This window comes from Pelodiscus sinensis, chromosome 1, assembly GCF_049634645.1.
Source record: "Pelodiscus sinensis isolate JC-2024 chromosome 1, ASM4963464v1, whole genome shotgun sequence".
NCBI classification, from domain to species: Eukaryota; Metazoa; Chordata; order Testudines; family Trionychidae; genus Pelodiscus; species Pelodiscus sinensis.
This window is the reverse complement of record NC_134711.1, coordinates 296,096,280-296,123,920: the sequence shown is the minus strand read 5'-3', so window position 1 is coordinate 296,123,920 and position 27,641 is coordinate 296,096,280. Positions and strand designations below refer to the sequence as shown.

General features: G+C 39.9%; 1 protein-coding gene across 15 annotated transcripts in view; it reads left to right on the top strand.

Annotated features, from left to right (window-relative positions):
- NBEA (neurobeachin) overlaps positions 1–27,641 on the top strand; it is a 748,692-nt gene that overhangs the window by 623,548 nt on the left and 97,503 nt on the right. For all 15 annotated transcript variants that reach the window (XM_075919184.1, XM_075919178.1, XM_075919179.1 and 12 more), the window contains 3 exons: positions 2,408–2,520; positions 14,178–14,318; positions 25,829–25,948. In XM_075919184.1, the coding sequence (XP_075775299.1) occupies positions 2,408–2,520; positions 14,178–14,318; positions 25,829–25,948 (374 nt within the window). The remainder of the gene's footprint in view (positions 1–2,407; positions 2,521–14,177; positions 14,319–25,828; positions 25,949–27,641) is intronic.

The following is a 27,641-nucleotide window of genomic DNA, read 5'->3' as shown; positions in this document are numbered from 1 at the left end:
CTAGCTTTGAGCTGTGTTTTGTGGATGCCAATCACCTGTGCTTGAGTCAGAAAGGAGTTTTTCTTCCCATAGGAGCTAACTTGGCATAGGCCTAGGGAATTTTTTGCTTTGCCTCCAGCATCCTGAATGCACAGTTAAGTTAAATAGGTGTAAAGATTTAGTAATTCAGTATAGCAATGTTCCATCACAGTTTGTGGTTGGTTTTCAATGTGGTTTAAAGGATTAAAAGGAATGATTCCCTGTGCTCATGGTAAAACCTTGATATTCACAAGCCTAGATCCCAACTTAGTGCAGTTCGTCCTGCTTATCAGGGTGGGAGGACACAGTTGAGCAAGCTGAGCCTTGGGATAGGCAGATGAGAAACTACTCTGAGTTATGGGTGATTCAATAGGAGCCTGTCACAGGGCGGTTTCACACCATGATGCCTCCTGGGAATTAGCTCATATCTGTCCACCGGACACCTCCCTCTGGCTGGTGTCTTCCGCATTAGTTCCGGACCCGTTTTGCTCGCAGACTACGGTGTCCTCTTCAGGATACTGCCCACTGGCAGTGCCCACGCCAGTGTCTCTCGGCCCTCTTCCCAGGGGGGGATTGCTTATCAGTCTCTGTACTCTGGGGTCCTCCCCTCCCAGGGAACTCCCAATTCCTCTATACCTACCTTGCCTCAGTGACCCACTGCCAGTCTTCATCTAGTCCCTTATCTCAGGGGCAAACTGCAGTCTGAAATGGCCACTCATCATTGGTAAAGGGGTAGACTTGCTGCCTTAGCCTCTATTAGCTGCCTCCCCACAGCCCTAGCACTCTGAGGCTTTGCCTCAGGCCCTGCAGCCTGGAGTGAGGCCAAGCCAGAGCTCCCCAGCTCTGTCTGCCTTTCCCCAGCACTGCTCTTTTCCAGGAAGCCCCCAGCTTTCCTGGCAGCCAAGTCTCTCCTGCTCCCCAGCTAGAGCAAGAGTTCTCCCTCTTCTTCCCTTCTGGAGACCTTAGTTATACAGCTCACAGCTGAGCCCTAATTGACAATATCAACCTCAGCTGTGGACTTTGCTCTCAGCCCTTTCCCAGGGCTGGGTTTTAGCCTTAAAGGACCAGTGTGGGGTAGATGCTCCATCACAAAGCCCTACGACTCCTACACGGGAACCATTTAAAGTGCCTTATTATGTGAGAGTACGTGTGACAGGGCAGATAGGGCTCCTCCCCGCCTTATGTTCAATGAAGTTTTGTTCTGCTACATAAAGTCCATTTCTGTGTCCACATTTGCCACCCCACCTTTATCAACATTGAACTTGGTCAATATCTTGGGTTAGAACACACATAGCTGCACACCCATAAACACCCTCTCTTTTTCCTTTCTTCCCTTCTTCCATTCAGTACTTGCGATTAAATTACACTTTGTGATATTGGCATTGTCTTGTCTATGCAATCTAGATAGATCTCGAAAATGTTCCTCCATGTTTTTAAGTCCATGGCATAGAAGGTAATACATACTTTAACAAGACCCAGGTCATGAGCCTGAGTAGATGGGCTGAATGTATTGAGGGCAAGGAGTTGAGTGTCGTTGTCCCTGACCTGAGAAACAGGTACAGAGCTGCCTTGCAGCAGCTATTTCAGCCTGCTGGGTGCACAAATCTTTATGGGGTTTAGATATACACTTTGTAGCAGGGAGGTGAGAGAGTCTGCATAATAGCAGATCCTCCTGGCTTTTTGCAAATTTCCCACTCCTTCTGTGCTACAATGTTTAAAAAAAGGGGGGGGGGGAGCAGGGCTTCATGATGGGTAGGCAGCGTGTGCCACACTTACTTCGAGTCCCATTCTCACCACTGAGTGGAATTTCACTTTTTCCTCTGGAAAGGTATCCTCCATCATCATGGGAGATGGAAAGCAATTCACTCTAGGATAATGCAGTATTAGCAGAGATGGGCCCAAATCTCAGATTCAAGCTTCCAAATTTAGAAAGAGACTAGAACCGGTTCTGAGCTTTGTAACTTGGATCCCTTTCTTTTATTTGTTACTTACCTTCTGTATCAGAGTTGTCACAGCTGGTACACTTACAGGAAAAGAAAAATGATTTTTCCCAACTTCAAAATATAACAGATGTTTAAGAATGTTCTTTAGTGTCATTAACAGAGGGTATTAAATAGGATTACATGGTTTCTGGTCCTTTTGCTACCTCTAAACATTATTCTCCTCTTCTTACACATAACATATGTTGCTACTGTCTTCTGAATTTTCATTCAGATACATGGAAACAGAGCATGTTTTTGTCTGCAGGTGATAAATGCATTAGTATAATAGCAGGTAAATGAGAACATAAGATAAAACAAATATAAAGATAAGTTGCTAATAAATTGCTTATCAGTGGCACAAATGGACAATATTTCATAAATTTTATAAGATTGTTTTTCTTCATTAGGACGAACGTACAACGATCTAAACCAATACCCTGTATTTCCGTGGGTATTAACGAACTACGAATCAGAAGAGTTGGATCTGACCTTACCAGGCAACTTCAGGGATCTTTCAAAGGTATTTTTCAGACATTTATGTTACAGAAATCTAACCAACCTTCTTAATGAAACAGTGTATTTTTAATTTTTATTACTAAATGAATGGAATTAATAAGTTTAGCAGGAAAAGATTTTTATTTTACAAAGCCTTATGAGGTTATATTTTTCATATGGAAGATTGGTTTTGATTTGTTATATCAAATAAGTTTTAAAGGGATTTTCTTTAAGGTGCCTGATATATTTCATGAGAGCACTTTATTTGTTTAGGATGTCGCCTAGATAAGACTTTTTTTCTTTTATACTTAATATTTTTATTATAGTGTTTATGTCCTTTATTGGTTAGCTATAGGAGAGTAGCTCTGTATATTCCTTGATATCAAGATCTCATACAAATACTTGTAAACAAAAGACACTTTATTAGCAATTTTACAAAACATAGCTAGACACATGCAGTTACATAGATTTCATTTCTATGTGTCTCTGAATTTCCCTGATATGGTGGGGACTAGAAGCGTAAGTGCTGGAAGAGCTTTCCTTGCAGTATCTATAGAAGCCAGAAGTACTGTAATCATGTTGAAAACCTGCTCTGCCAAGACTTGAAGACTAATTTTGCACTTGGCGTATATGGATAATATTTGGATAGTTAAAGCTGCTGGAAGGACTGACTGGCTGGTAAACACACATATCATCCCATTTTGGTTGAGGCCTAGTCTCAGGTTATGCAGGGCACTTTGCCCTTTCACAATATTATTTAACATTTTCCAAAGTTCGGGGTTGGACTCGACGACCTCCTGAGGTCTCTTCCAGCCCTAGGATTCTATGATTCTGTGAAAGTAATATTTTACAGGTATATAATGAGATTATAATCTATATCATAAGTGACAACAAAATCCACAATAGGAGGCTATTGACATTGCTAGTAACAGTATGAGGAAATTCTCAAGCAATACTTCGCAGTATTGTTTATGATAATGATAAAATATATAAATAAGAATCTTTGTCTCTTCAAAATCTCAAAGATTTGCTTTCCTAATATTTGCAGTGGCATGGGGCAGTTTGCATAGCACAATGTATTGTGGTTACTCCAGAGTGTGGCTTCATGAGATTTTATAAGCAATTTCAGTCTCACTGACGCCATACTTGGACTCCATCAAGGAACACAGGTGCTAAAGGGAGTAGCTTAGGGTATGTCTACAGTACCACCCTAGTTCGAACTAGGGTGGTTAATGTAGGCAACCAAAGTTGCAAATGAAGCTCAGGATTTAAATATCCTGGGCTTCATTTGCATCTTGCCGGGCGCCGCCATTTTTAAAGCCCTGGTAGTTCGGACTCCGTGCCCGCAGCTACATGCGGCACGGAGTAGGTAGTTTGGATTAGGCTCTCTAATTAGGCTCTGGAACGAGCCTAATCCATTCCTACCTACTGCGTGCCGCGTGTAGCCGCGGGCACAGAGTCCGAAATACCGGGGCTTTAAAAATGGCGGCGCCCGGCAAGATGCAAATGAAGCCCGGGATATTTAAATCCTGGGCTTCATTTGCAACTTCGGTTGCCTACATTAACCACCCTAGTTCGAACTAGGGTGGTATTGTAGACATACTCTTACTGATTTAGTAGGTTCCTTTTTTTCCCCCAATCTTCTAATTTGTCCAGGTCACTCTGGACCCTATCCCTACCCACCAGCGTATTTACCTCTCCCCTTAGCTTAGTGTCATCTGAAAACTTGCTGAAGGTGCAGTCAGTCACCTCATCCAGGTTATTAATAAAGATGTTGAACAAATCCATCCCCAGAACTGACCCTTGGAGCACTCTGCTTGATATGGATCACCAACCAGACATCGAGCCATTGATCACAACCCATTGAACCCAATAATTTAGCCAGCTTTCTATCCCCCTTACAGTCCATTTATCCAGTTCATATTTCTTTAACTTGCTGGCAAGAATACTGTGGGAGACCGTATCAAAAGCTTTACTAAAGTCAAGCTATATTTTGTCCGCCAACTTGCCCATATCCACAGAGCCAGTTTCCTTGTCATAGAAGGCAGTCAGGTGAGTCAGGCATGACTTTGCTCTTGGTGAATCCATGTTGACAATTCCTGATCACTTTTCTCTCTTGCAAGTGCTTCAAAATGGATTCCCTAAGGATCCTTTCCATGGTTTTTTTGGGAACTGAGGTGAGGCTGACCAGTCTCTAGTTCCCTGGATTGTCCTCCTTCCATTATTTCCCAGTCATCTCTCTCAATCTCTACAATTTTTCAGAGATAATGGCCATTGGCTCTGCAATCACATCAGCCAATTCCCTCAGCACCCTCGGATGCATTAGATACAGTCCTATGGATTTGTTATGTCCCGCTTTTCTAAATAGTTCTTAACTGTTCTTTCTGCAGTGAGGGCTTCCCATACTGTGCCTCCTAGAGCAGTCGTCTGGGAGCTGACTTTATCTGTGAAAACAGACAAAAATGCATTGAGTATTTCAGCTTTTTCCCACATCATCTGTCACTAGGTTGCTTCTTTCCTTCAGCAAGGGTCCTACAACTTCCCTGGCCACACTCTTATTGTTAACATGCCTGTACAAACCTTTCTTGTTACCCTTCACATGCCTTGCTGGCTTTAATTCCAATTGTGCATTAGACAATTTTCATAATACTTTACCCCAGAATCCTATATTGCCGAATTGGGTAATTATATCCTGTTAATCTAAAATTACCATATAGTTCAAACTGGAAAAGATAAGAGTGTACAGCAGTTCCTCTCTTGAAATCCATTGTGTGCAATGTTGCTGAAGGAGAATGACTGCTACATTACAATCAAATTGTGGGGTACATTTAATGGTGGATAAGTCATCCCTATATGTAATTTGCAAATTATGTTGGGGTTTGTGGCGGGGTCACTGGCCCCGCCCCCTCCAATCTCCAAGGCCTGGTCCTTTAAACACAGGCCCAGCTGCCCAGTCCTTTAAACGCAGGCCCAGTGGCCTTGTCCTTTACATGCAGACCCAGCAACCTAGTCCTTTATGGGATCCCCTCTGGGAGGAAGGGGTAGGGGAACCCAGGCCCTCCCTCTCCACTGGGCCCCAACCCAGGGTCCTATCAGTGGCAGGTGGTTCCCACCACTGGCTCAGTGGGAAGTTCTCCCCAAAACTCGCTGAGCCTGCTAGATACTTTCCTGGTCCTCACCCTGGGTTGCTTCCTACCCCCTCATCCTGGCCGACAGCGGTCCCACCTGTGGATGCGGGTCTGGCTACAGCAGCAATGTTGGCAGGCGTGGCCTTGAAGATAGCAGTGGCTGGGGCAGCAACAGCTTCTAGGGGGGCTGCACAGCGCAGCCGGCGTTGCGGTCTGGCTTGTCCCGGGGACAACAGCGGCAGGGGTAACTGGTCCGGTGCCTCTTGTTCCAGCTGTGGCTTCTGTGTCTGGACGGGAGCTCCTTCCCCTCCGGTGGCCAGCCCCAACTGAGCAGACCTGTAGCCTTTTATACCTGGGCTGCACCGCGAGCATGTCCAGCAGGGCTGTGGGGGAGAGGCATACCCAAAAGGCGGGCTCTCTGTCCCCTTGTTCAGTGTGGGGCTGGCCAGCTGCGTCACAGGGTTCTTCTGGAAAAGTGGAAATAATTATAAACTTTAATTAATACAGTAATCTAGTGGTGCTTAGCAGCAGCTACAGAGGTTTCATTACAAAATTATCTTAAAGTGGCGCACAGATTTTTGTTTGTCTCTGAGGGCATGTCTACACTAGGAAATTATTTCGAAATAACTACATTCAAAATAATAACTTCTGAAATAACAAAATCAAAATAACATGTGCCCCACTATAGAGAAACCTCAAAATTAGTCCGAGGTAGGCTCCATTTTTGTGGACTCACTACCTCAGCTTAGAGCCCCAGGAAACACTAGGGAGTAATTACTTCGAATTACTCTGGGGAGTAGTTATTTTGGAATAGCAGTAGCAGAGCATCCACACTAATGCTATTTCAAAATAACTATTTTGAAATAACCATCGTTCCCCGAGGAAAACAGGAATACAAATTCCAAAATAACCACTCCATTATTTTGAAATAACGGGATTGGAAGTGTGGATGCTTCACTTATTATTTCGAAATAAGGCATGTTATTTCAAAATAACTCCCTAGTGTAGACCAGGGCTGAAAGTTGTTGACTAGCCAATGTGAATATTCTATTTAGTTTTTGTCTGGATACTCTTTGTACATTTTCAATAGGAAGTCTTTGTAATTGAACTGTGGCTAAATTTTTTTCTTCACATTCCTCCTTTCATTGTCTCCAAAAAATTGGATGGATACTGAGAAGGTCTAGTCAGTTCATTGGGAAGGGTTTAAAAACAGAGTTCCTGATTTTTAGTCATTATTCACATTACAGCTGAAAGGTTATGTGCTATGCACATAGATCAGATTGATGGGGAGCTGGGCACACACAAAATCTTCTCCATCAGGAGCTATCCTTTTCTGTCAGATTTTACTCTACAATCAAAAAGTGTTCCTGCATTGCTGCTGGCACATAAGGACTTCCTGCATAGCCACTGATGAATAAAATCTTCTGTCAGCTGCTGCATTTCTATTCCTCACAGGTCTGCCCTCAACTCCCTTGCCCCAATCCTCATCCTTAAAAAAAGAAGAAAAAAAAGAAAGAAGTACACAAAAATTTCTTCTGGAAGTAGTTCTGCATTACTCAGGTCGCTATATTTAGTAATGCTAATATTATAGCATCTTCATTCATTTAAAGAACTGTTTGTCCAGTCATGAAGAGTTAAATACTAGTTGAAAAATAGTCATATTCTTCCTTCATAGTATTTTGTCAAATATTTCTAGCCCTTGTTTTTTTCCTTATACATTTAATTGGAGATTTATAAAAATGGGCATGGGGCCAATCAAGGTGCTGTAGCTTAAGATATAATGTACCCCTCATTTGGATAGACATTGTAGGCTCAAATTTTATTCATTACATATAAAAGGTTAAAGGTTATATTTATTGTGTGACAGAATGAAAAGTTAATGAAAGAGGCTGTCATAGATACATAGATTATCTTTTCACTGCTGAACCATCAAGTGATCTCTTTATTCTCTGCTTTATTGATATTTTTCATACAAAAATTCAGATGTTGTTGAGTGTTCACATTACAAATGTGTTTATCATATTGTACACTGAATGCTTTAAGGATAGCACTTAGAATTTAATGTGATTTGTTATAGACGATGTTTATTCCTAAATTACAGTGATTGCATTAGTTTGACATGCTACATTGTTCCTGCTTATTAAAGTATAAATGGGAATTTTTCCTCATTTACTTCCACTCATGCATCCTGCTAAATCAAATAGTTTCTTTGTAAAGCAAAGTCCTACTAATATTGACATGTGTATGAGCCTTCACACACACCCATTCATTGAGTGGAAAAATTAAATTTTGTTAATGCGGAAGGCATTTGATTGACAGATGATGATAAGCATAACCACTTTCCCATATTATTGTGCCACTTTAAGAAAAGGAAGTGATAGTGCCTCAAGGCTTCTAAATGTAATAATGCAAATGAACACACCAACGTGTGAGTATTTCAAGACAAACCACTCTTAATACTGCCAAATGTCTGTATAATGTTTAATGGAGTTTATGTGGTTAGCAAAAGCCTCTCTAACCAGAATTAAGCTACAGAAATTTCTTCAGTTTATTTTTAACTTTCCCTTTACAAAATGTAAATCTTTTACCATCAGGGAAATGAATTACATTCATTCTGGTGTTATTAAACATTTCTTTTTCTAATATGGAAAGTTAATGTATTGAACAAAACTCCAGTACTTCCGAATCTGAATTAGCTGTTTATGCTGTAAGAAAAAGTACACATTAATTTACTAAACATAAAACTTTTACATTTTTGGGATAAATTTACAGTATTTTTTAGCATTTCAGGTCTTCAGTTAAGTTTTAACATTTCCTGTTTAAAAATATTGTTTTACAACAATTAAAAAATCAACTGTTTAGACAGAGCCAAATTAAATCTACACATAATATTATTTTCTTGCAAACAAATATCAGATTGTTGAATGTATTAGCATTACAGATAGATAAATAAGATAGACATTGTGTTGGTCAGGACCATTTAATTGCAGTATTTTAGTGAACAAACCTATAGGAGGGCAAAGTTGGCACTACTGTAGTGAGGAATGCACTTCTACAAATACATCCAGTAAAATGGCAAACACCACATGAGCTAACATAACATGTCCAGTGGATAAAAGCACTAAGTTTATCAGCAATACACTGTTTGAGAGACTGGAAGCCAAAAAGAGATTAGCCAGTTATCCAGGTAACATGCCAATGAGCAAATAGCAGCAATTTTCTGATGTTCAATCAAATCAAATTCTTTCTTTTTCATGGGGAAAAATTCAGCACATATTGTGTTGACTAAAATAGGTTGTACTTGTAGCAACCAGCTTTTTGTGCAGTATTGTACCTCAAAAGAAAAACAGTTAGACAGCAGTTGCATATAGCATCTGTTATTTTATAAACTTTCAAAGAGAAGCATTTAGCTGTAGTAAAATAGTGGATTACTTTGTGGGTAGTTTTTAGAAATGCTTCCTGCAGAGTGACTAGTTAGATATTATTCGTCTGAACCTATGTGAAAGAGGTGTTTTAACAATACAAAGTTTAAAGAAATATAAATATGGTATTTTTATAAAACAAAGGAAACTGTATATTTAGATCAAATGGCTTTATTGATATAGTTTTGTAACAACTTCTATGATACATTTTTAACATGAAGTGCCAGAGCAATGAATTAGCCTCAGGTATATTAGACTGCTGGTCTAGGCTTGCATCTAAGGCTCTGGACTTGGACTTAAGATATATGGCTTCACTTACAAGCTTTGCCTCTCACTAGGAAAGTCACTTAATTCCTTTTTTCTCAGTGACCTGTATTTGAAAGGGAGATAATACTTCCCTGACTTACAGGGACAGTATTGCAGATACATTCATTAAATGCTGCCAGCTACTCACCTGCTGTGATAATGGGGGCTGTATAAGTACCTCAGAGAAACAGATACTCTGTATGAAATCTGGGATGAGAACAATATGCAGGAAGTTCTTGAGCCCATTCAGTTTTTCTTTTGTGTGGAGGGGGAGATCCAAGAATGGAGGACCTCTCCACGTAAACAGCTGTGGGTGTAATCTCGCTCTGCATATCTCTTACACATGGGGGCAGAGAAGGGAGGGGACTAAGCATAGAAGTGGTGTTAAATCATATTTTTATTGCTTTATTAAGTGTTCTGCAGATTCATCTGGAAATATTAACTTGTGTTAGCAAAATCAAGACTCTTTCTTCAAGAGAAACTTTGTTTAAATAAATGGCAGATATCTTTTAATCTCGAGCAAATTCCAAGATGATTCCAAATTGTTCCCTTTGGAAAGATCATCTAGGCTAGTAATTATCCAATTATACTCAACAAGCATTAGAACATCTCTAGGCTAATGTCCACAGCAGTGGTAGCACCCCCAGGGAGGTGTATGAGCAGGACTATGCCCTCACTGTGCCTTCACCACTGGTCAGCAGAGTGGCCCAGTGAGTCAGAAGCTTATTCTACACTCATTCAACGTGTATAGGGGTATGTGGCCACATTCCCCAGAGCTTATGGACACATTGCAAACATACAAAGTGAACTATCAGTTGGCCCCTATTGCTGCAAAATTGGTACAATTCCGAAGTATTTATGCACTTGACTTTGCACTACCACCTGAGGTAGGAAAGTACTATCCCCATTTTACAGATGGAGAATAGAGACAAAGGTAGACACTGAGGGTGTGTCTAGACTACAGGGTTTTATCGACAAAAGTGAACTTTCGTCGACAAAACTATACTTGCATCTACACTGCCGCTGAATTCTGTCATCATAACATTGACAGAACTCAGCAGTTTTTTCGACAACTGTAAATCTCATTCTACGAGGAATAACGCCTTTTGTTGACAGAGTTCTGTCAACAGAAGGCGTTATTGCATCTACACTGTCCTTTGCGTCTACACTGTCATGTCGACAAAGTGGCTGTAGTCTAGATGCTCTTTGTCGACAGAAGCTTTGTCAACAGTATCTGCCAACAAAACTTCTGTCAACAAAAGCCTGTAGTCTAGAGGTACCCTGCGGCTGCTTCCAAACCACACTCCTTTGTCGGCAGAGGGATGTAAATTAGACGTATTGAAAGTGCAAATGAAGCGTGGGCTTTAAATATCCTGTGCTTCATTTGCATAATGGCGGCTGTTGCTTTTTTTGAAACGGGGCTTTTTGAAAAAAAAACCCGGCAATTTAGATGGGGCATTTTCCTCATTTTGTCCATTTTATTCAGCAAGCACATTGTGTGATTCCGATCCTCCCTCCCTGATGAATTCTAAGCTAATTGAAAGAAAACTGAAATCTAAATCTAAAAAGAATATCAATGAGAATAAGTATAGCCTTTAGAACACAGCTTTTAGTTTAAGTAAATTGAACATGCATTTTCTAGAAAAATTAGCTTGTCTCTTTATGACATAAAAGAAATAGTATATAACCTTATATCTAATATCGGACTGCTAAATTAAAATTTCACTTCTTCATCCTCAGAAGACCTCAGAAGCACAGAGGTGTTTGCATCGATGTTTTGTATGATTCTTGGAAATTATATTGTCAGCTACCTGAGAGAAATGGAAGCATCAGTATATTTTACATTAAATGTGGCAAAAATAGATAACCTCACATCAAAAATATATTTTTGATATATAGCTATAAATCATCATTAAAGGCAATAACATCTTCCTAGTATATAACTTATTCAGTTAAAAATATTTCAAAATACTTTTCAAGCATCACTTAAGCCTCACAAAAATCCTTATGTTTACACCCATCTTGCAGAGGGAGAAATTGAATATTGTGATTCTTTTGTTGAAGGCCTTGCAACTGCAAATCAGTTTTTAAATACATGATTACAGCTCTAGAGTTTTGATTCCAAACCTGCTCTGTTCATTAGAGACATATTCACTCCCAAGTAGGCCATCATGCAAGTATTTATAATAAAACTTTGATAGGTCACATCTTTGTCATTTGCAGCTCCCAATGTTTTTGCATTGCTATTACAGTGAACTAAACTCTCACTGACATTTACATTGTGGGAAATACAAAATCATGTTACACTAACTCATTCTGGATTTGCTTCTCAGAAGGAGTGAGCATTGTTTGTTAACAAGCATAATCATCTATTCTGTTGTCACTGAAAATAGAGCTTTTAAAACTTTCAAATAGCCATTGGGTCTTGGGAAGTGAACCCTAAATGACAGCAGTGAGATTGCTGCTAATCTCAGTCAGTTAATTTTTCTTTCATTTAAAGTTTTGCAGAATATATCAGTTAATCATAAAGAGAACCCAGATATTAGTGTGAATTAGTAAAGTTCTTTTGTAAGAGGACGTGTATTTGTATAGTATGTCAAATAAATAGGAAAAAGAAAATAGTCATTTAACAAGTCAATCTTTCTAGAAGTTTTTTCAGCAAATATTTTTACAAATTTCTACTGCTACAATATATAAGCATTTCATAATAAATGATCCTCACTTATTATGAAATGCTCATACATTGTATCAGTATATACTGAATTATAATTATAAGTATAAATTATATACTGGTACAATGTATGAGCATTTCCAGTAAATCTAAACTGTAAAAGACTGAAGAGATTGAATAACTGATGACACATGAGTAAAATAAAAAATGTAAATATTTATTTTATTCTTTTTTCAGTAGTTGAGAAGATGCCTGGAAGAGATTAGGGAATGGGTCATGCTTCTCTTTCAAGAATGTTTTGTGAGGCCTTGCAGTGCAATCTGTATCAGATAAAGCTGATCCTTAGGGATTACTCAGACATTTTACACATATGAGAAAGCTGTTCACATACCCATGACACAGCAAAGTTATTAAGCACTAAGAATGTTTAGGGTAAACCAAAATTCTGGTATAGCATTGACTTAAAGTATAATTATTCACAGAATAAAACAATATGAACTATCTTAGAAGTTAGATACATTATTTAAATTGTGAAATTAATGTGCTGTACTTCAATTTTATTAATGCACAGACATCTCAAAAGCCCAGGGAAATCCAGAAACATTCAATACTTAATTAAGCCTCTTCTAGTAATATCTTTTAGTGATATACACAGTATAATGATGATGGCATTCATATTGGATTGATAGTCCTCTAGTTTCATGTAAAATGAGTTTAAACTAATCTTCAAAAATATGCTCCGGAATGAAATATGTAGAAAATACTTGTAATTTTTCTAATGGACAGACCAATTTTCTATTAAAGATACAAGTGTAATAATAAAGTAAAATATTTTTGAAGTTATATTGGATATGTAGTATATATTGAACTGTGCTGATTAGTTCAAAATATTGTTGAACAACTTCTAATATTTTGAGAAAATATTACAAAATACATTCAACTTAAAATACCTAATTAATAGGGATTTATTATAAAAATGCCCAACCCTTAACTATTTATATAATCATAATATATAAGAAGTAGTCTTTTGGAATTCTAATAAATAAACATTAATACTTTTTTGAACTATTCATCCTAGTATGGAGTAATGTGTGTTCCTCTGATTGTGAAATCACATTTTATCAATTTTAATACAAAAATTCATCCTTGCTGGGTTTTAGCAGATTACTATTGCTTCTGTTGTTACAGTTATTACCAAATAATAATTTAGTAACATCTTACATGAAAATGCATAGTTAAGATCACTTTACATGTATTATCTCTCAGTTTTTGTATGTTCCCACGTTAGCTTCATAGTAGACAGGAAGCCATAACTAGTACCCTTTTACAGAGGATTATGACAGAAATTAACACTCACATTGTATTAATATGAAATGTAGTAATACGGATCTAAGCAAATACAATACAACTAAGAGTTTCTACCTGCCCCTTTAATTTCTAGTGAACTTATATTTAACTTCTATGGTCTGTGTGCAAGGGAGACACAGATTATATAGAGAATTATTGAATAACTTTCCATTCCTGGTATTTCTTTCAAGTTAGAAGATTGTTCCTTTCTTTCTGTGAAACCTGGTTTTGTTCAGTCAGTGTTGTAGATGCTGTCTTGCAGGCTATGAATGTTTTCAAGTATTTCTGCTTAAGATCACCAAACACCACCACCAGTTCTGCGTGAAATCTTTTCATCATGAAATGTGCATTACAAAGTATCCTGTGTGAGCAAAAGTCACTTTTCATTAGCTGTATCATTATGGTGAATGACAACCACAGAAATATTAGTTTGGTCTTAATGCATTTTAAATGCAGTTTGGGAGTGTATTTCCAGAACAATGTTACTGAATTAATTGGGAAACAACTTTGACTTCAAGAAAGTCTTTGAAATTTTGCAGATGTGGATATCATATATTTGTCAATTAAAGAAAGGAAAAGAAAAGAAAAGTTGAGAGATTTAGTAGATCCAGTCTTTGAAATAAAATTTCAAATCCATCTCAGTAATCCAAATGGATTAGCGCAATGTGGAATAAGTTATCTGCAGTTGGCTGCTGAATTTCATATCTAGTGAGTCTTAGCTAATATATGCAGAATAAAAGTGACGCAGAGATCCAAAGCATATTACCCGTCATCTGTTATAATTATTAATCTTTTCATTTTTTTGCAGCCCATTGGTGCTTTGAACCCAAAGAGAGCAGTATTCTATGCTGAGCGCTATGAAACTTGGGAAGATGATCAAACGCCACCTTATCATTATAACACCCATTATTCAACATCTACTTCTACCCTATCCTGGCTTGTTCGTATTGTAAGTATGAGTCTAAAGAATTCCAGATAGGTGTAAATGCTGTGGGAGATTGGGCAGCATAAGAGTGACTGAAGTTCAAATTAGATAAATGTGAAGAAATGCACTTTAGTAAAAATACTTAATACTTTCTATAGCAAAAATACTTAATACTTTCTATTTTTTTCCTCTCTCTCCCTCCATATATATGGAGATCATCCAAGGAAAAAATATAGAAGTCAATAGGTATCACTCAGTGAAACACTGTATCCAATGTTCATTAGCAGTGAATAAAGCAAATAGAATGGGCAGTGAATAGAAAAGGGAACCATGAAATTCTGCTAGATAATTGCATGCTGCTTTCAGTAGCTCTTGTCTAGTTTTGGTCGTTTGGCCCAGAGAAAACTCTCTTCCGTAAGTAAAATGTTGAATACGGGTATATCAGGAATAAAATATGGCAGCTTTAAATCCAGAATTTTCTAGTTCTCCAGTCCAGTGATATTATCAGCATATTACTCAGTGAAATTAACAGCGTGCAAATTTAGAACAAATAAATGCTATTTGACATAGCACATAGTTAGCCTGTGAGATTAAATGCCCCTCTCAGTGAAATTTTTCCTGGTTAATTTTATGAGTATAACGTGTAATTATGTAAAATATTCAAATTCTGAAGGGGTCAGAAAATATATTATTCCTTCCCTTCCATTACCCTATGTATAATATAGCATAATTGACTTGATGCCATGTGGGGAAATTGCACCTTGTTCGGAAATTTTGGATGCTACATGGATCTCTTTGTCATAATCAGGACATAGGATGTGATCAACCAACGATCCTAAGATGTGTAGTCAATTTTATATCATCTCCAAACAATCACATGAGGACTTGGCTTGTCTGACAGCTTCTGTCCAATGAGTGTGAAGATGAGAACAGTGTTTCATGTTAAGACTGAGGTGCATTGGCAAAGCTGTCTGAGAAACTTGCATTGGCATGTCTGCTCTATGTTCTGTTTTAATTGATGCAGTTACTCCTGCACACATCCACACAGTCATAAACATCCAGTGCACATATACTATTTTATGTAAAACCAAACACACATTTTCCTGTGCCATTTTAACATTAAATTATTAATTAATTGTAGAACTTTTAATATACACTCTTAGCATACAATCTCAGCCCACAATGGGAAAAATGAAAGCTATATTTTTCTCAAGATGAATACTAACATACTTTTTTTTAATATACAACCATTGAAAAATTACCTTTCTCCTTATATTTCTACTTTTTTTTAAAACATCATTTTTGTGCTATAGGGAGTTAAAATGAGAGCAAATAATTATTAAATGCAGTGATCAGAAAATAATAAATATTTTATTGTATATTTTCTTCATTTGCTTGTGAGGACAAGGTTTTCTGAAAATATTTCTTTCTTCATTTATCATTATAATCAAGAGTGGCCTTCAGCATAGGCTAATGAGTCTGATACATGTCTGAGGAAGAATCACTAGAATAGTGCTAGACATTGGGCATTCACAAGTAGTCTAGCTCCAAAATACTCTTTGTTCCACCAACTCCCTTCTAAAAAGTGTTACCCTGTTTCTGCTTAGTCATGAGCAAAGGGTACCCACCTTTCATATGCCCAAGAATCTTTTGTATTCTGAAGTGTGTTCAAGAACTTTGAGTACCTCTTACACATGATCAGAAACTGAGATATTGTTCTTAAAAGGAAATGAAGAGAGGGCACTTCATGAGTTTGAGTGAGTTGGTTGGAAAAGGAGGTCAGAGAGCCATTAGTAAGAAAAATACCAAAATCTATCTTTGCTTAGGGCAAAATAATGTACCTGCCAGTCTTGAATGAATTTTTACCAAATAATTTCTTTACTATATCTTAAATTTAAATTCTAATATATTTTAGTTCAGAGAGTTCATCTCATTACCAATTGAGGGTGTGGTTTTCCCAAACTTCAGGGAAAGAATGTGTTGATATTGCTGTATTTGATGATCACAATCCCACTATCACCAGCTAAAGCTGAGCTCTCTCAAAAACTGAGAGCTAAAGTTAAAATTATTTTTCTCCAAGAGGTTCCCATGGATGCTCCGCGCTGGGTCTTGGTGCTGTCCTGACGGCTGGATCAGAGATTTGAAGCAGTCTCTGAAGGGGCCGCGCATGCACAGCACCAACCAGCACATGCTTTCCAGTAGGCACCGCACATGCGCAGCCAGCGCCCTCCAGTTCCTTCTCAACTGCCCTTGGCCTGAGATGGAGCTCTGCAGTTCCCTGCTTTTTTGATGATTCTGCAATAGTTTAGATAGTTTATAGTTAGTGTCTTGTTATTGTTAGTGTAATTTAGCGAATTAGTTGTTAATAGTTTTTAAAAAAAACCCGTTTTTATTATATCATGCGGGGTTCGCCAGGCTTCAAATGCTGTGCCTCCTGCAGAGAGGCAGTGCCCATTTCTGACAGATACTCGCAATGCCTCAGATGCCTGGGGAACAGCACTTAACTCAGAGTTGCCCTCACTGCACCAAACTTACAGCTAGGACCTGCAAAGACAGAGTTCTCCAACTAAAGCTGATTTTAATGGAGAAGAACCTCCATCCTGCCTCAGATCCGGGAGTACAACCACGATCATCCCAGGCTCCCCTCCCAGCAAGCAGGCACCAAAGTGGAGAAGTTCCTCAGTGCCTCAGCAGGAGACTGGTGGCAAGAAACAGTCCCCCTCCAGGCAGTCTCTTCATAGGTCTCATGTCAGCACCTATGACGCCCCAGGCACCTCAGGCATCGTGGTACTGCTGGCCATTGCCACCTCTAAACACAAAGGATGCCTTAGTGCCATACCGATAATCTCTGAGGTACCAATGAATGCCCAGCACTGTAGGCTACGCCACAGGTGTCAGTTACGGCACCGATACAGAAAACCGTGGTACTGCCACCATCAGCACTGATGGCGTCGCCTGCGACCTCAGTACCAACAGCACCATCTTCCATCTTGGCACCAACAGCATCTGTCTCGATACCGCCAGCACCAGCCCACACTTCGGCACCACCAGCACCAACCAGACTAGCAGCACCAATTATATACTTGGTACCGCCAACATATCAACGGTCTCTATCATCCACACTGACCACGCCATTGGCACCACACAAGCTGACATTGCAGATTCAAGCACCGATCCTGGCAGCGCCACTCCCATATATGTGCAATGTGGATCTGGCAGTCATATCTGCACTTTAGTCGCCTCTGTTCAGTACAGATACATCGCCAAGACCAGCCATTCCTGAGACACTGTCTCCGGTACCATTGTAATTTCCCATCAATGAAGACAACGGAGTACAGGCATCCTTTTTGCCACAATGCAGCTCCCTACAAGTTGTATTATGACTCACATGCAGCTCCTTCGTGCTATGGACACCAATGGATGCCTCTCCTGATGCCACACCCTTCTCAATGGCCTCACTGGAGCCCTTGGGATTCCTATAGGAGACACCACAGCATCCAGCCCAGCCCTTACAAACTTCCTACTTCCTATACACTGCACACAACCTCATCAGTACAACATCCTCTCATACCAGGTCCTGCAACTTTACAGTTTAGGATCTCAAATTACTCAGCCATGCTGGCAAAGTATGATTTTAGGAATTATTCTAAACTGTTGGACTTTGTAGACAACATTCTGGAGGCAAAGAGACCCCAATTTATGGCCATTGGGACTGAGGGGGACACTATTTCTCAGGCAGCCCTCCAGGCTGTGCTTGATGTGGCGCACACAGCAGCTAGAACCACTGTCGTTGCGGTTGTGATGCGCAGGGTATCACGGTTTCCCCCCCCCCCCCCCCACACACACACACCATGTTCCCTCGTGAAATACAAGCCACCATTGAGGATTTGTCCTTTGACGGGCAAAAACTCTTTGCCAGCAAAATCAATGAGGTCCTTAATACAATGAAGGACACACATGCCACCCTCCACATCCTGGGCATTCATGCACCCACTGACAGACATAGGCAGTAACACTGCCAACCTTATTAATGACCTCAGTACCCTGCTTAGTTAAATCAACATTCGCACTTCAATCTGAATAGAAACCGATCTTGTCCCCAGAGATGCCGACAGTCATCAGGTTCAGCCCCCTCAACTGCCATCGGCCAACAAGCAAATTTGAGGCCTTGATTGAAGGCCTCGAAGACCTCCCAGAAGTTTCAATGCCACCAGTGACCACGCACACATTCCAAAACCCTTTCCACCCATTCTGTCACCAATGAGCCTATCAGGATATAACATTCCCTTCCTCTCCAAGCATCCTACCCACCTTCCCATCCCATCTCTCTTCATGGACCCCTGTCATGAGAATCTTTTACATCAAGAGGTGATACATTTGCTAGACCTCAGAGTTACAGAACTGGTCCCAGAACAACACAGTGGACCAGGTTTTGATTCCCGTTACTTCCTAACTCAAAAGAAGTTAGGGCGGTTACTAATCTTAGATCTCTGCAACCTCAACAAATTTGTCAAGATGCAACACTTACATGGTCACTCTAACCATGATTATCCTGGCACTGCAACGAGGGGACTGGTTTTCAGCCCTCAACCTCCATGACACATTTCCATATTCCCTGGCTTACAGAAGGTTCTTAAGGTTCACCGTAGGCCCACATCACTACCAATATCGGGTCCTTCCATTTGGCCTGTCTACGGCCCCTCAGGTTTTCTCCAAGGTGCTCTATGTCACCACAGCACACTTTCACTCATTGCGAATAATCGTATTTCCTTATCCCAACAATTACCTCCTCAAACCACATCACACCCCAAGGCAGTCCTTGTCAGAGCAACAACTATCCATTGTTTTCAAAAGCTGGCCCTTTGCATAAATTGGGAAAAGTCATATATCACCCTTCCCAGACCATTCAATTCATTGGAGCCTGCATAGATTCCACGGCAGCAAGAGCCTGCCTGCCTCATGACAGATTCCTTGACATATAGTCAGTCTCTAGCCACAATGCAGTACTTTTCTCCAAACACTACAGCCAAGCAGCCTATAACTTCTAGGGCACATGGAGGCTACAACTTTTTTAGTATCGCATGCCTGATTGCCCATGTGCTGAATATAGATTTGGTTTTCTGCAGTATATAAGCCTCTAAAACATTCCATGTCACTTCGGCTTACAGTACCACACAAGGTAAAGACATCCCTTCTATGGTGGACCAAGCTGTCCAATTTTTGCATGGGAATCCAGTTGCCTTCCACCCCCACTACACAATTATCACAGATACTTCGTACACGGGTTGGAGGGAAAGGAGACCTCTTCTGCGACCAGACCACTCAAGGACTCTGTTCAATCCAAGAGATGATCTTGCACATAAACCTGGTCGAACTACGTATGGTACAGAACACCTGCAGACATTTCTGGACCTCCATCACCGGCAGACACATACGCATCCTTATGGACAACATTGCCTGTGTATTCTACATCAACAGACAAGGGGATGCCAGGTCCCAGTCCCCATGCACCAAGGCCATAAAGTTGTGGAATTTTTGCATCAACCACAACATACACCTTTCTGCAGTTCACATACTAGGGTCACCAATGTAACCATGGAACCTCTCAGCAGACATTACCCTCAACATCACAAATGAGTACTCAATTCCTCCATACTACATCTTTTGTTCTCCAAATGGGGTCACCCATCAACAGATCTGTTCGCTGCACCTTACAATACCAACTGCACACACTTTTGCTCCAGAGTTCACATCAGGAAGGGATCCATCAGAGGCGCCTTTCTCATCCCATGGAAGCATGACCTCTATTATGCTTTTCCCCCATACCACTCTGCGCCAAATTATTCCACAAGATCAGGACAGATGGGGCCACAGTCATACTAATAACCCCCTCAAGGCTGAGACAGCCTTTGTATCCCTTCCCGCTCAGGATGTCAATTTGCTCTCCCATCATTCTCCCACTCCAGTGCAATCTCATCCCACTGGGCCAGAAAACACAAACCTGCCCAGACCTACACAAACTGCATCTAACAGCATATCTAGGAGATGTAGCCCTTTAAGGAACCTCTTGAGTCTGGGGTGAGTAAAGACAAATCACCCCTCAATTTTGTGATGAAAGGCCATAATGGCTGCTAGGTATGCTTTAATGGAGCTGAACGAGAGCAATAGCTGTTTCAGAATGAGCAGGTAATACAAGATGAGCAACAAGGGTACTGATATTGGATCGTGTCCTTTGGAAGTGCACCATGCTGAAAAGTGTTTCCATTTATATTTGTAGGAAGAGCGCATAGAATCTTTACGACTGTGAATGAGGATTGTGCATATCTGCTCAGGAAGCCCCAGTTCAGATTGAGAGAGCCACAGAAGAGCCTTGTCTATTCCCCATCCCAAAGCTTCTTCCCTGTCTCTCTTCAGGGATCCTTCTCACAAGAACCTACTGCATCAGGAAATAGATCATTTGTTATGCCTAGGCCATAGAACCAATTCTGTTTCAACTCATGAATAAGGGTCTTATTCCCATTATTTCCTAATCCCCAAGATGAAGGAAGTTTGGAGGCCCATTCTGGATCTCAGATTATTAAATACAGGAAGGTGCAGATGCTCAAGATGGTCAAGCTAGAAGCCATTATTCCACCTTTAGAGACTGATTTCCAGGCTTGTACCTACAAGATATCTACTTCCTTATCTCAATATAACCATTGTACGGAAGATTCCTACAGTTTGCCTTTGCAGGGGACTATTATCAGTGCAGACTGCTCCAGCCAAGATATTCTCCAGTGTTCTCTCCATCATAATGGTGCACTAACCATGGTGCAGTGACTGTATCCGTGGGATGATGAAAAAGCCTGCCCCAGTTCTTTCTCTTCTTTGTTTCTTCATCCCTGGAAATTGTGCAAGTACATGCAACATGGGATGGGGCACTGGGTCCAGGGAAGTGGGGATATTATTGAAGGAAGCTCATCCTTACTCTTTTTCCCCTAAAACACCATATCACAGCTGTTCAGACAACTCCAAGGTATACAATATGCAGTATTGCAATGTTCAGTGATTTTGGCAGGTTGTCAAAATTGTTCTGAGAAACACAAGTGAGGAAATAGAGATTTGTAACAGTTCAAAACTCAGCTAAATTGGATTGGATTTTGATGGGACAAAGAAAAGGCACTCCAATAACCCTAGGTGGTTCTCTCTACTGAATATCAATGACCATCTCCAAGCAATGGAGTTGCTAACATTTCTCAAATGAATAAGTCTCTGTAATACTTTTTAATGGAAAATGTTAAACAGCCTAAAATATAATTGTTGCTGACAGCTATCGCTATAATCAACCAGACTTAACCCAAAATCACTTTTCTAGATTGTTTTGGGAAAGCAATAAATCCCAGTGGCCACTGACAACCTGCAGTAAGGAAAAATCTATTTTCAACCCCCATAGGTAATCCATTGATTGGCTCTCAAAGCCTGGCCAGTTTTTTTCCCAAAACCACCAATGAGCAATGGAGCAGATGATATCCAATGACATACATTAGGAAGAGAGCTGGGAATTAGTGATGATGTTGGGCCTGTTTCCAAACTAAATTTGTCCAGAGTGAAATTCTGTCAACACCTAAGGTTAACAACAAAACTCCCAATTACTTCAGGGGGACAAGATTGCACCTTTTCCCTTCTCTTTCCTTCCCTTGTATGACCCAGACCCCAACATCTGTCCAATGGAGGGGAATGGGCATGCTCAAAATACTCCACCTTGAACTTCTGGAGGGAAAAGAGCGTAGTTTGCATGGTGGCAGAAATCTCCATGCCTCAGAAGTCTTTTATCCCAGTGCCAGAAAACAAGGTCTGAATTTTATTCAGAATATATGAACAACTGAAAGGGGCTTTTAATGAAATACATTTTGTAGCTCTGCAGACAGAAAACCTTTAAATAAAATAGCAGTAATACATAGCACAGAACAAAATATAAATGAACATACTCTATACAGATATGAACTATATTTAATTATATTGTGTTACCACATACATTTTCGGATAATAAAGATCACCTTAACATAAAATGAAGTATCTGAGATAAACCTAGGAAAAGCTCTGAATTCCAGTTAAGAATTAAAAATCCCCAAAATAGGCACAACAGGTCATAGCGGGATAACATAATAGGGCACCCTATAGTGCTCAACTATTACAGGTTTAATCCTTGACTGTGAATTTTCTTGCTTTTGTATATTTGTCTCAGATGCTTAAAATAATGTTGTCATGGAATTTTGGATTAATGTTTTTACATAATTTACTGTAACTACATCATATTTCTGGCTTCTGCTTTCTTTTTAATCCATCAACTGTTTCTGATTTCAACATCCATCGGTAAACCATTCCTCAATGGTCTTCAAATCAAATTAAAGTATAAATGTTAAAAAAATGATAGGCTGGGGCTTTTAGAAAGCAGAGCTAATAAGATCTAAAGTTCACAGGGTCAATAGGATGGAAAGTGGCATAGTTTGTAAAACTTGCCACTTTAAGTATTATAGAATGCTTTTTCAATTGTGAACCGAGATAGGAATTTTCTTTAATTAAAACATGTAATGTGAATCTACTGGGTACTTATTTCATATATGAAGTTCACCAAGTGAAGCAATCCAAGGTGCATTGGACACATCAAAATTAAAGTTGCCCTCCCAAACTTAACTATGTTTCTTTCTGCATTCTAATTCAGTGTGGAGTTATGACAATGCTTAGCAAATGTGTAGCAATGATTAATATTTCTTATCCTCTCTTTAATATGATAGAGTCAATTTTGCAGTGGTCTAGACTTTTTGGTCAAGATGTAATCAAGATCCTGACTCTAGAGAAAACACAAAAATCATGATAAGTAAACCATGGGGCTGCACCACCTGCTCAGTATGCTTACTACCACCACCACCACCCCCTGAGATAGGCAGCCCCGGATCTCCCCCCAGCTACTGGGGAGGGCAGGCCAAGGCATGACAGCCCTGGCCTGCCCTCTTCCCTTCCCCTCCCCCGAGGCTGGCCCAGCCCCAGCTCTCCCCTCCCCGTCCCTCCCCTCACCCCAGCCACCAGGAAGGACTGATGCATGCCAGTCCTGGCTCTTTCCCCTGGCTGCCAAGGGTAGCCAAGTGAAGGCTGAGCCAGCCCTGGCTCTCCCCAATCCCTGTGGCCACCAAGGAGGACTGAGGCTGCACCAGCTCCGGCTCTGCCCCCACCCCCAGCTGTTTAGCAGGGCCAAGGCTAGGCCATCCCTGTCTCTCCCCTCCCTCCCAGCTGCCAGGCAGGGATGAGTCCATGCCAGCCATGGCTCTCCTCCCTTCCTCCCTCCAGCTGCGCCAGCACTGGCTTTCTCTTCCCCTGTGCTCTCCCCCGGCCACCGGCAGGGGGGCCTCGCCAAGGCCTCGCCAGGCTCTGCACTGTCCTTCTGGTCACCTTGCCAGGCCCTGTGCTCTCTCCCCCTGGGTGCCAGACAGGTAGGGAGGCCAGGCCAAGGCCTCGCCAGGTCCTGTGCTCTCTCACTGCTGGCAGGAGCAGCAGGCCAAGGCCTCACCAGGCTCCGTACTTTCTCCCCCCAGCCACCAGGGGCTGGGGAGGTGAGGGGCGGGCTGAGGCTTTGCCAGGCCCCGTGCTGTCTCCCTCCAGCTGCCAGAAAGAGGGGGGCCAGGCCAAGGCCTTAGCAGCCCCAGTTCTCTCCCTCCAACTGCCAGCAGGGCCAAGGCCGTGACTCAGCAGTCCCCCCCCCCCCCCCAGCACTAGTAAAAGGGGAGAGGTGTAGGAGGAGGCAGGTGGGACATAGAGTGATGTGATGATGTCACTCTGTCATCCTGCAGGAAAAGGTTTTTTTAGATAAATATTAAAATAAAAAGATTTTGGGATCCATTTAAAGCCATCTGACAGTCTGTATTTGGCCCACAGTCTGCCTGTTGACTCCCCTTGCTTTAATATATGGATTTCTGCCTCACTTGCTGCATGCTGTCTGATTCCCACAACAACCATGTGGGGAATCTTCTGGACTCCTGTGCAACATGTATTAGTGTCCTGCAAACAAAACAGGATGTAATTATTTTAATCCAACATTTACTGAGAGCATCAAGGTGCATGGACAAAGATGCTTGAGGAAACTTGCTGTTACTAAGTTTTAGAGTGCCTTCATTTTGTAACTGGCATTTTAAATGTATTTTTAATATATATTTGTTGTGCATAATTTCATAGGCATTAAAAAAAGAAAAAGGCAGAATAAAAGATCCAGCATTTGGAATTATGTACTAGACAGTAGCAAGAATATCATATCCTATATAATAGAATGTGTTAATTTCATACTCATCTTAACAGACACTGAGGAATAAGACAAGGCTCCTAAGCTGAGAACAAATAAGGAAATCTTTGCCTTTCTAGTTGTGGCATCGCACTGGGTTGTCATGTTCAGTTGTGACCCCTATCACTTATCTGCTGTCACATCTTTTGAGAATTAGTGGTTTCTGGGATACAGTACTTTTTTGTAAAAATGTTTAAATACATACTTGCTATTTGATCTAATGGTTGATATGATACAAATCAGAGGCACAAACGATAAGTAGGGAATTAGAGAGATGTGTATATAGGTTACACAGTGATTGGGTTGTACACAAGTCTTGTTCTGATGTATGTTACACAGCGTAGATAGCTTGCTGAAACAAATACAATTAACCCTTAAAGATACAGAATCCTGATTTGTTATAAATAAGCAACTTTGAAATAATATCGAAAAAAGATAAACAATGTGCATAGCCCAAATTGTGTGTCTTATTTTAAGTTATGGTGCAGTACAGATGCATCCTTAGAGTATATCATAGCTATTCAGAATAGAACAATATAAAATAAAATGTCCTTTATTTATTTTGATTTTTAGTGTCTTTCCTAGACTCTGAGTTATTTATCTTTATATTTCACTCATTACCATGAACAAAGAATCAATATTACATAGAACAAAATCAAATCTGTACCTCATTCTATCATCTGCCCCCAAAATAACAATAAAGTCAGCCTCCTCTCCCCCATTTTAGTAACCTGTCAAAACAGTCACCATATCTCAACCCAATCCGATCAGCTAAGAAGAAAACAGGACTAGACTGCAGCATTATATTAAAATAAAAACTTTGTAAGTGCTTTCACATGATCTAATTTGAATGCACAGTCTTGTGCTGATCAGACTAGGCATAGTGTTATATGTAAGAAAGAGAGTGTTTATAATGACTTCAATAGAAGTAGTGCCAGAGTATGCCTGCTTACCAATTATCATGGAAATACTAGTCTTATGACAGAGGATGCAATTTTGTATTCTTCCTTTGCAGCAGTCCGTTTTGTACGGTACAGAATTCATTATCAAAGTGTTTGTGTGTGTATGGTGTGTGCACATGCACGTGTGTGTAAAATTAAATCCCAAATAGTTCTTTATTCTAGTCATTTTAAACTTAAACATTTCTCATATTTTATCAGGAAACTGATGTGTGATCTGTTCTGCTGTATTCTTCTTACTTGCATATTCATTTGTTTGATCATAGGAGCCCTTCACAACATTCTTTCTTAATGCAAATGATGCAAAATTTGACCATCCAGATCGAACCTTCTCTTCAGTGGCAAGATCTTGGAGAAATAGCCAAAGAGACACCTCAGATGTGAAGGTAGGTTTAATTTAACATATATTAATTAATTTAATGTGTTGTGTTACATAACAAGATGCTGTAGTTTATGAAATTTTCATTTCTGATATTTTATTTTACGTAGGCTCAGAGGCTTTTTGGATTTAGTACCCTGACATAAAAACCCAGTATATCAGACACACTTTAAATAGAAGATGACTTTCAGAAAATACTGTTGCTAAAACAGAAAACATAAAAACAGATTCTAGCATGTTAAGGGTTTAAAACATGCTTTGTTTCTGCAAAAAAATCTGATCTAATTTATATCAGTTAATCAGAAGATGAAGAAAAGCCCAATAAATTGTTCTTTCCTGCTGTTAACTCAATATTTGGCCCAGTCCATAAAATGCAGCAGAAATTGGATTTGACCTTAAAGTGTCATATTGTTATAGCTTGCCTAGCTGTGAGTTGCATTGCCTGAGGCAATTAATAAAGCATTAATGACAATACCCATTTAAAATGTAGGCTTTTTTGTACAGCTTTAGCTTTTACTTGACTGTGCCTGGGGATATTATGCAACAATACACATTAGATTAAACCAACATCTACACAATATACAGAAACAGCTGGAGAGCAGGGTAATTTTACTGTTGTTATTACTTACCTATTGTTAAATACAAAGGGTTTATTGTATATATGTGTGGAACCTTGTCAAAAAGAAGCCCATATCTTCCAATATTTTGAACAATAAGATTTTTTCCTGATTCTCATTTTCTCAATTAATAAAGCTGTAGTGAAAGGTTGGAGTATCCATATTCATTGCAAATGCTTTTCTTTTTAAAGCAATTTTAAAGAGGTTTTATTGTTCCATTACTGCCAATCAGATTATTAAGTATAAACAGCAAGATTACATTAACATTGAGTGTCTCAATTGACCTAACAAAGAAAAAAACTATAGAGTTGCTATTCTCTGTTTATTTTGGACCTCTTCTGTGAGAACATTACAAGAGTCTCAGATGAGAGTGTGATCTTGTATACCAAATGTTTAGCACAACTGGGTACAACAACATTCTTTATTAATTTGATTTATCTCTTAAGTGGAGAAAATAAATATACAGTGAGGTGTAAGAGGCTTAATTTATTTGTCTATGTTCCATTGCATATTGGTGATGTTTTACATACTATTCATATGCATATAGTACATAGCGAGGGACACAGTGCCTGTTGGGTTGGTATCGCCAATGACCACCTTCTGTATAAAAAATGTGCAGTAGTTTCTTCAGTTTTCAAGTGTGTTTTGCTTTTGTCTTTTCAACTAAGCCTAACCTAAGTTGATAAAGTCCTCAAATATTTCACTTTACACACAGTTATGTTTCTTGTTCTTTGTGTGCAATCTTGGGCAAGTTATTTTCACTGTCTCCATTTTCCTGTCTGTGATTGGTGACAGAGATTTGAAACATGTTGAAGTCAAAAACACTTCAAAACATCTTTTACAGTAATTTCCTGAAGCATGAGTTTATATTTGATTAGCTTTGATAGTAACTTAAATTAATAAACGGATGTTTTCATCCCTGAAAAGAGCAGAAACAGTGTACATAATGTATATAGAACTTCCAATTTCATACACCAATGCATTGGGGCACTCTAATTAGTTCTCGTCTCAGGAAATGCAAGGAATAACATTTGCTTTGCTATGACATTCAGGTTACCTACAAGAGTTCAGCATGTCAGCCTA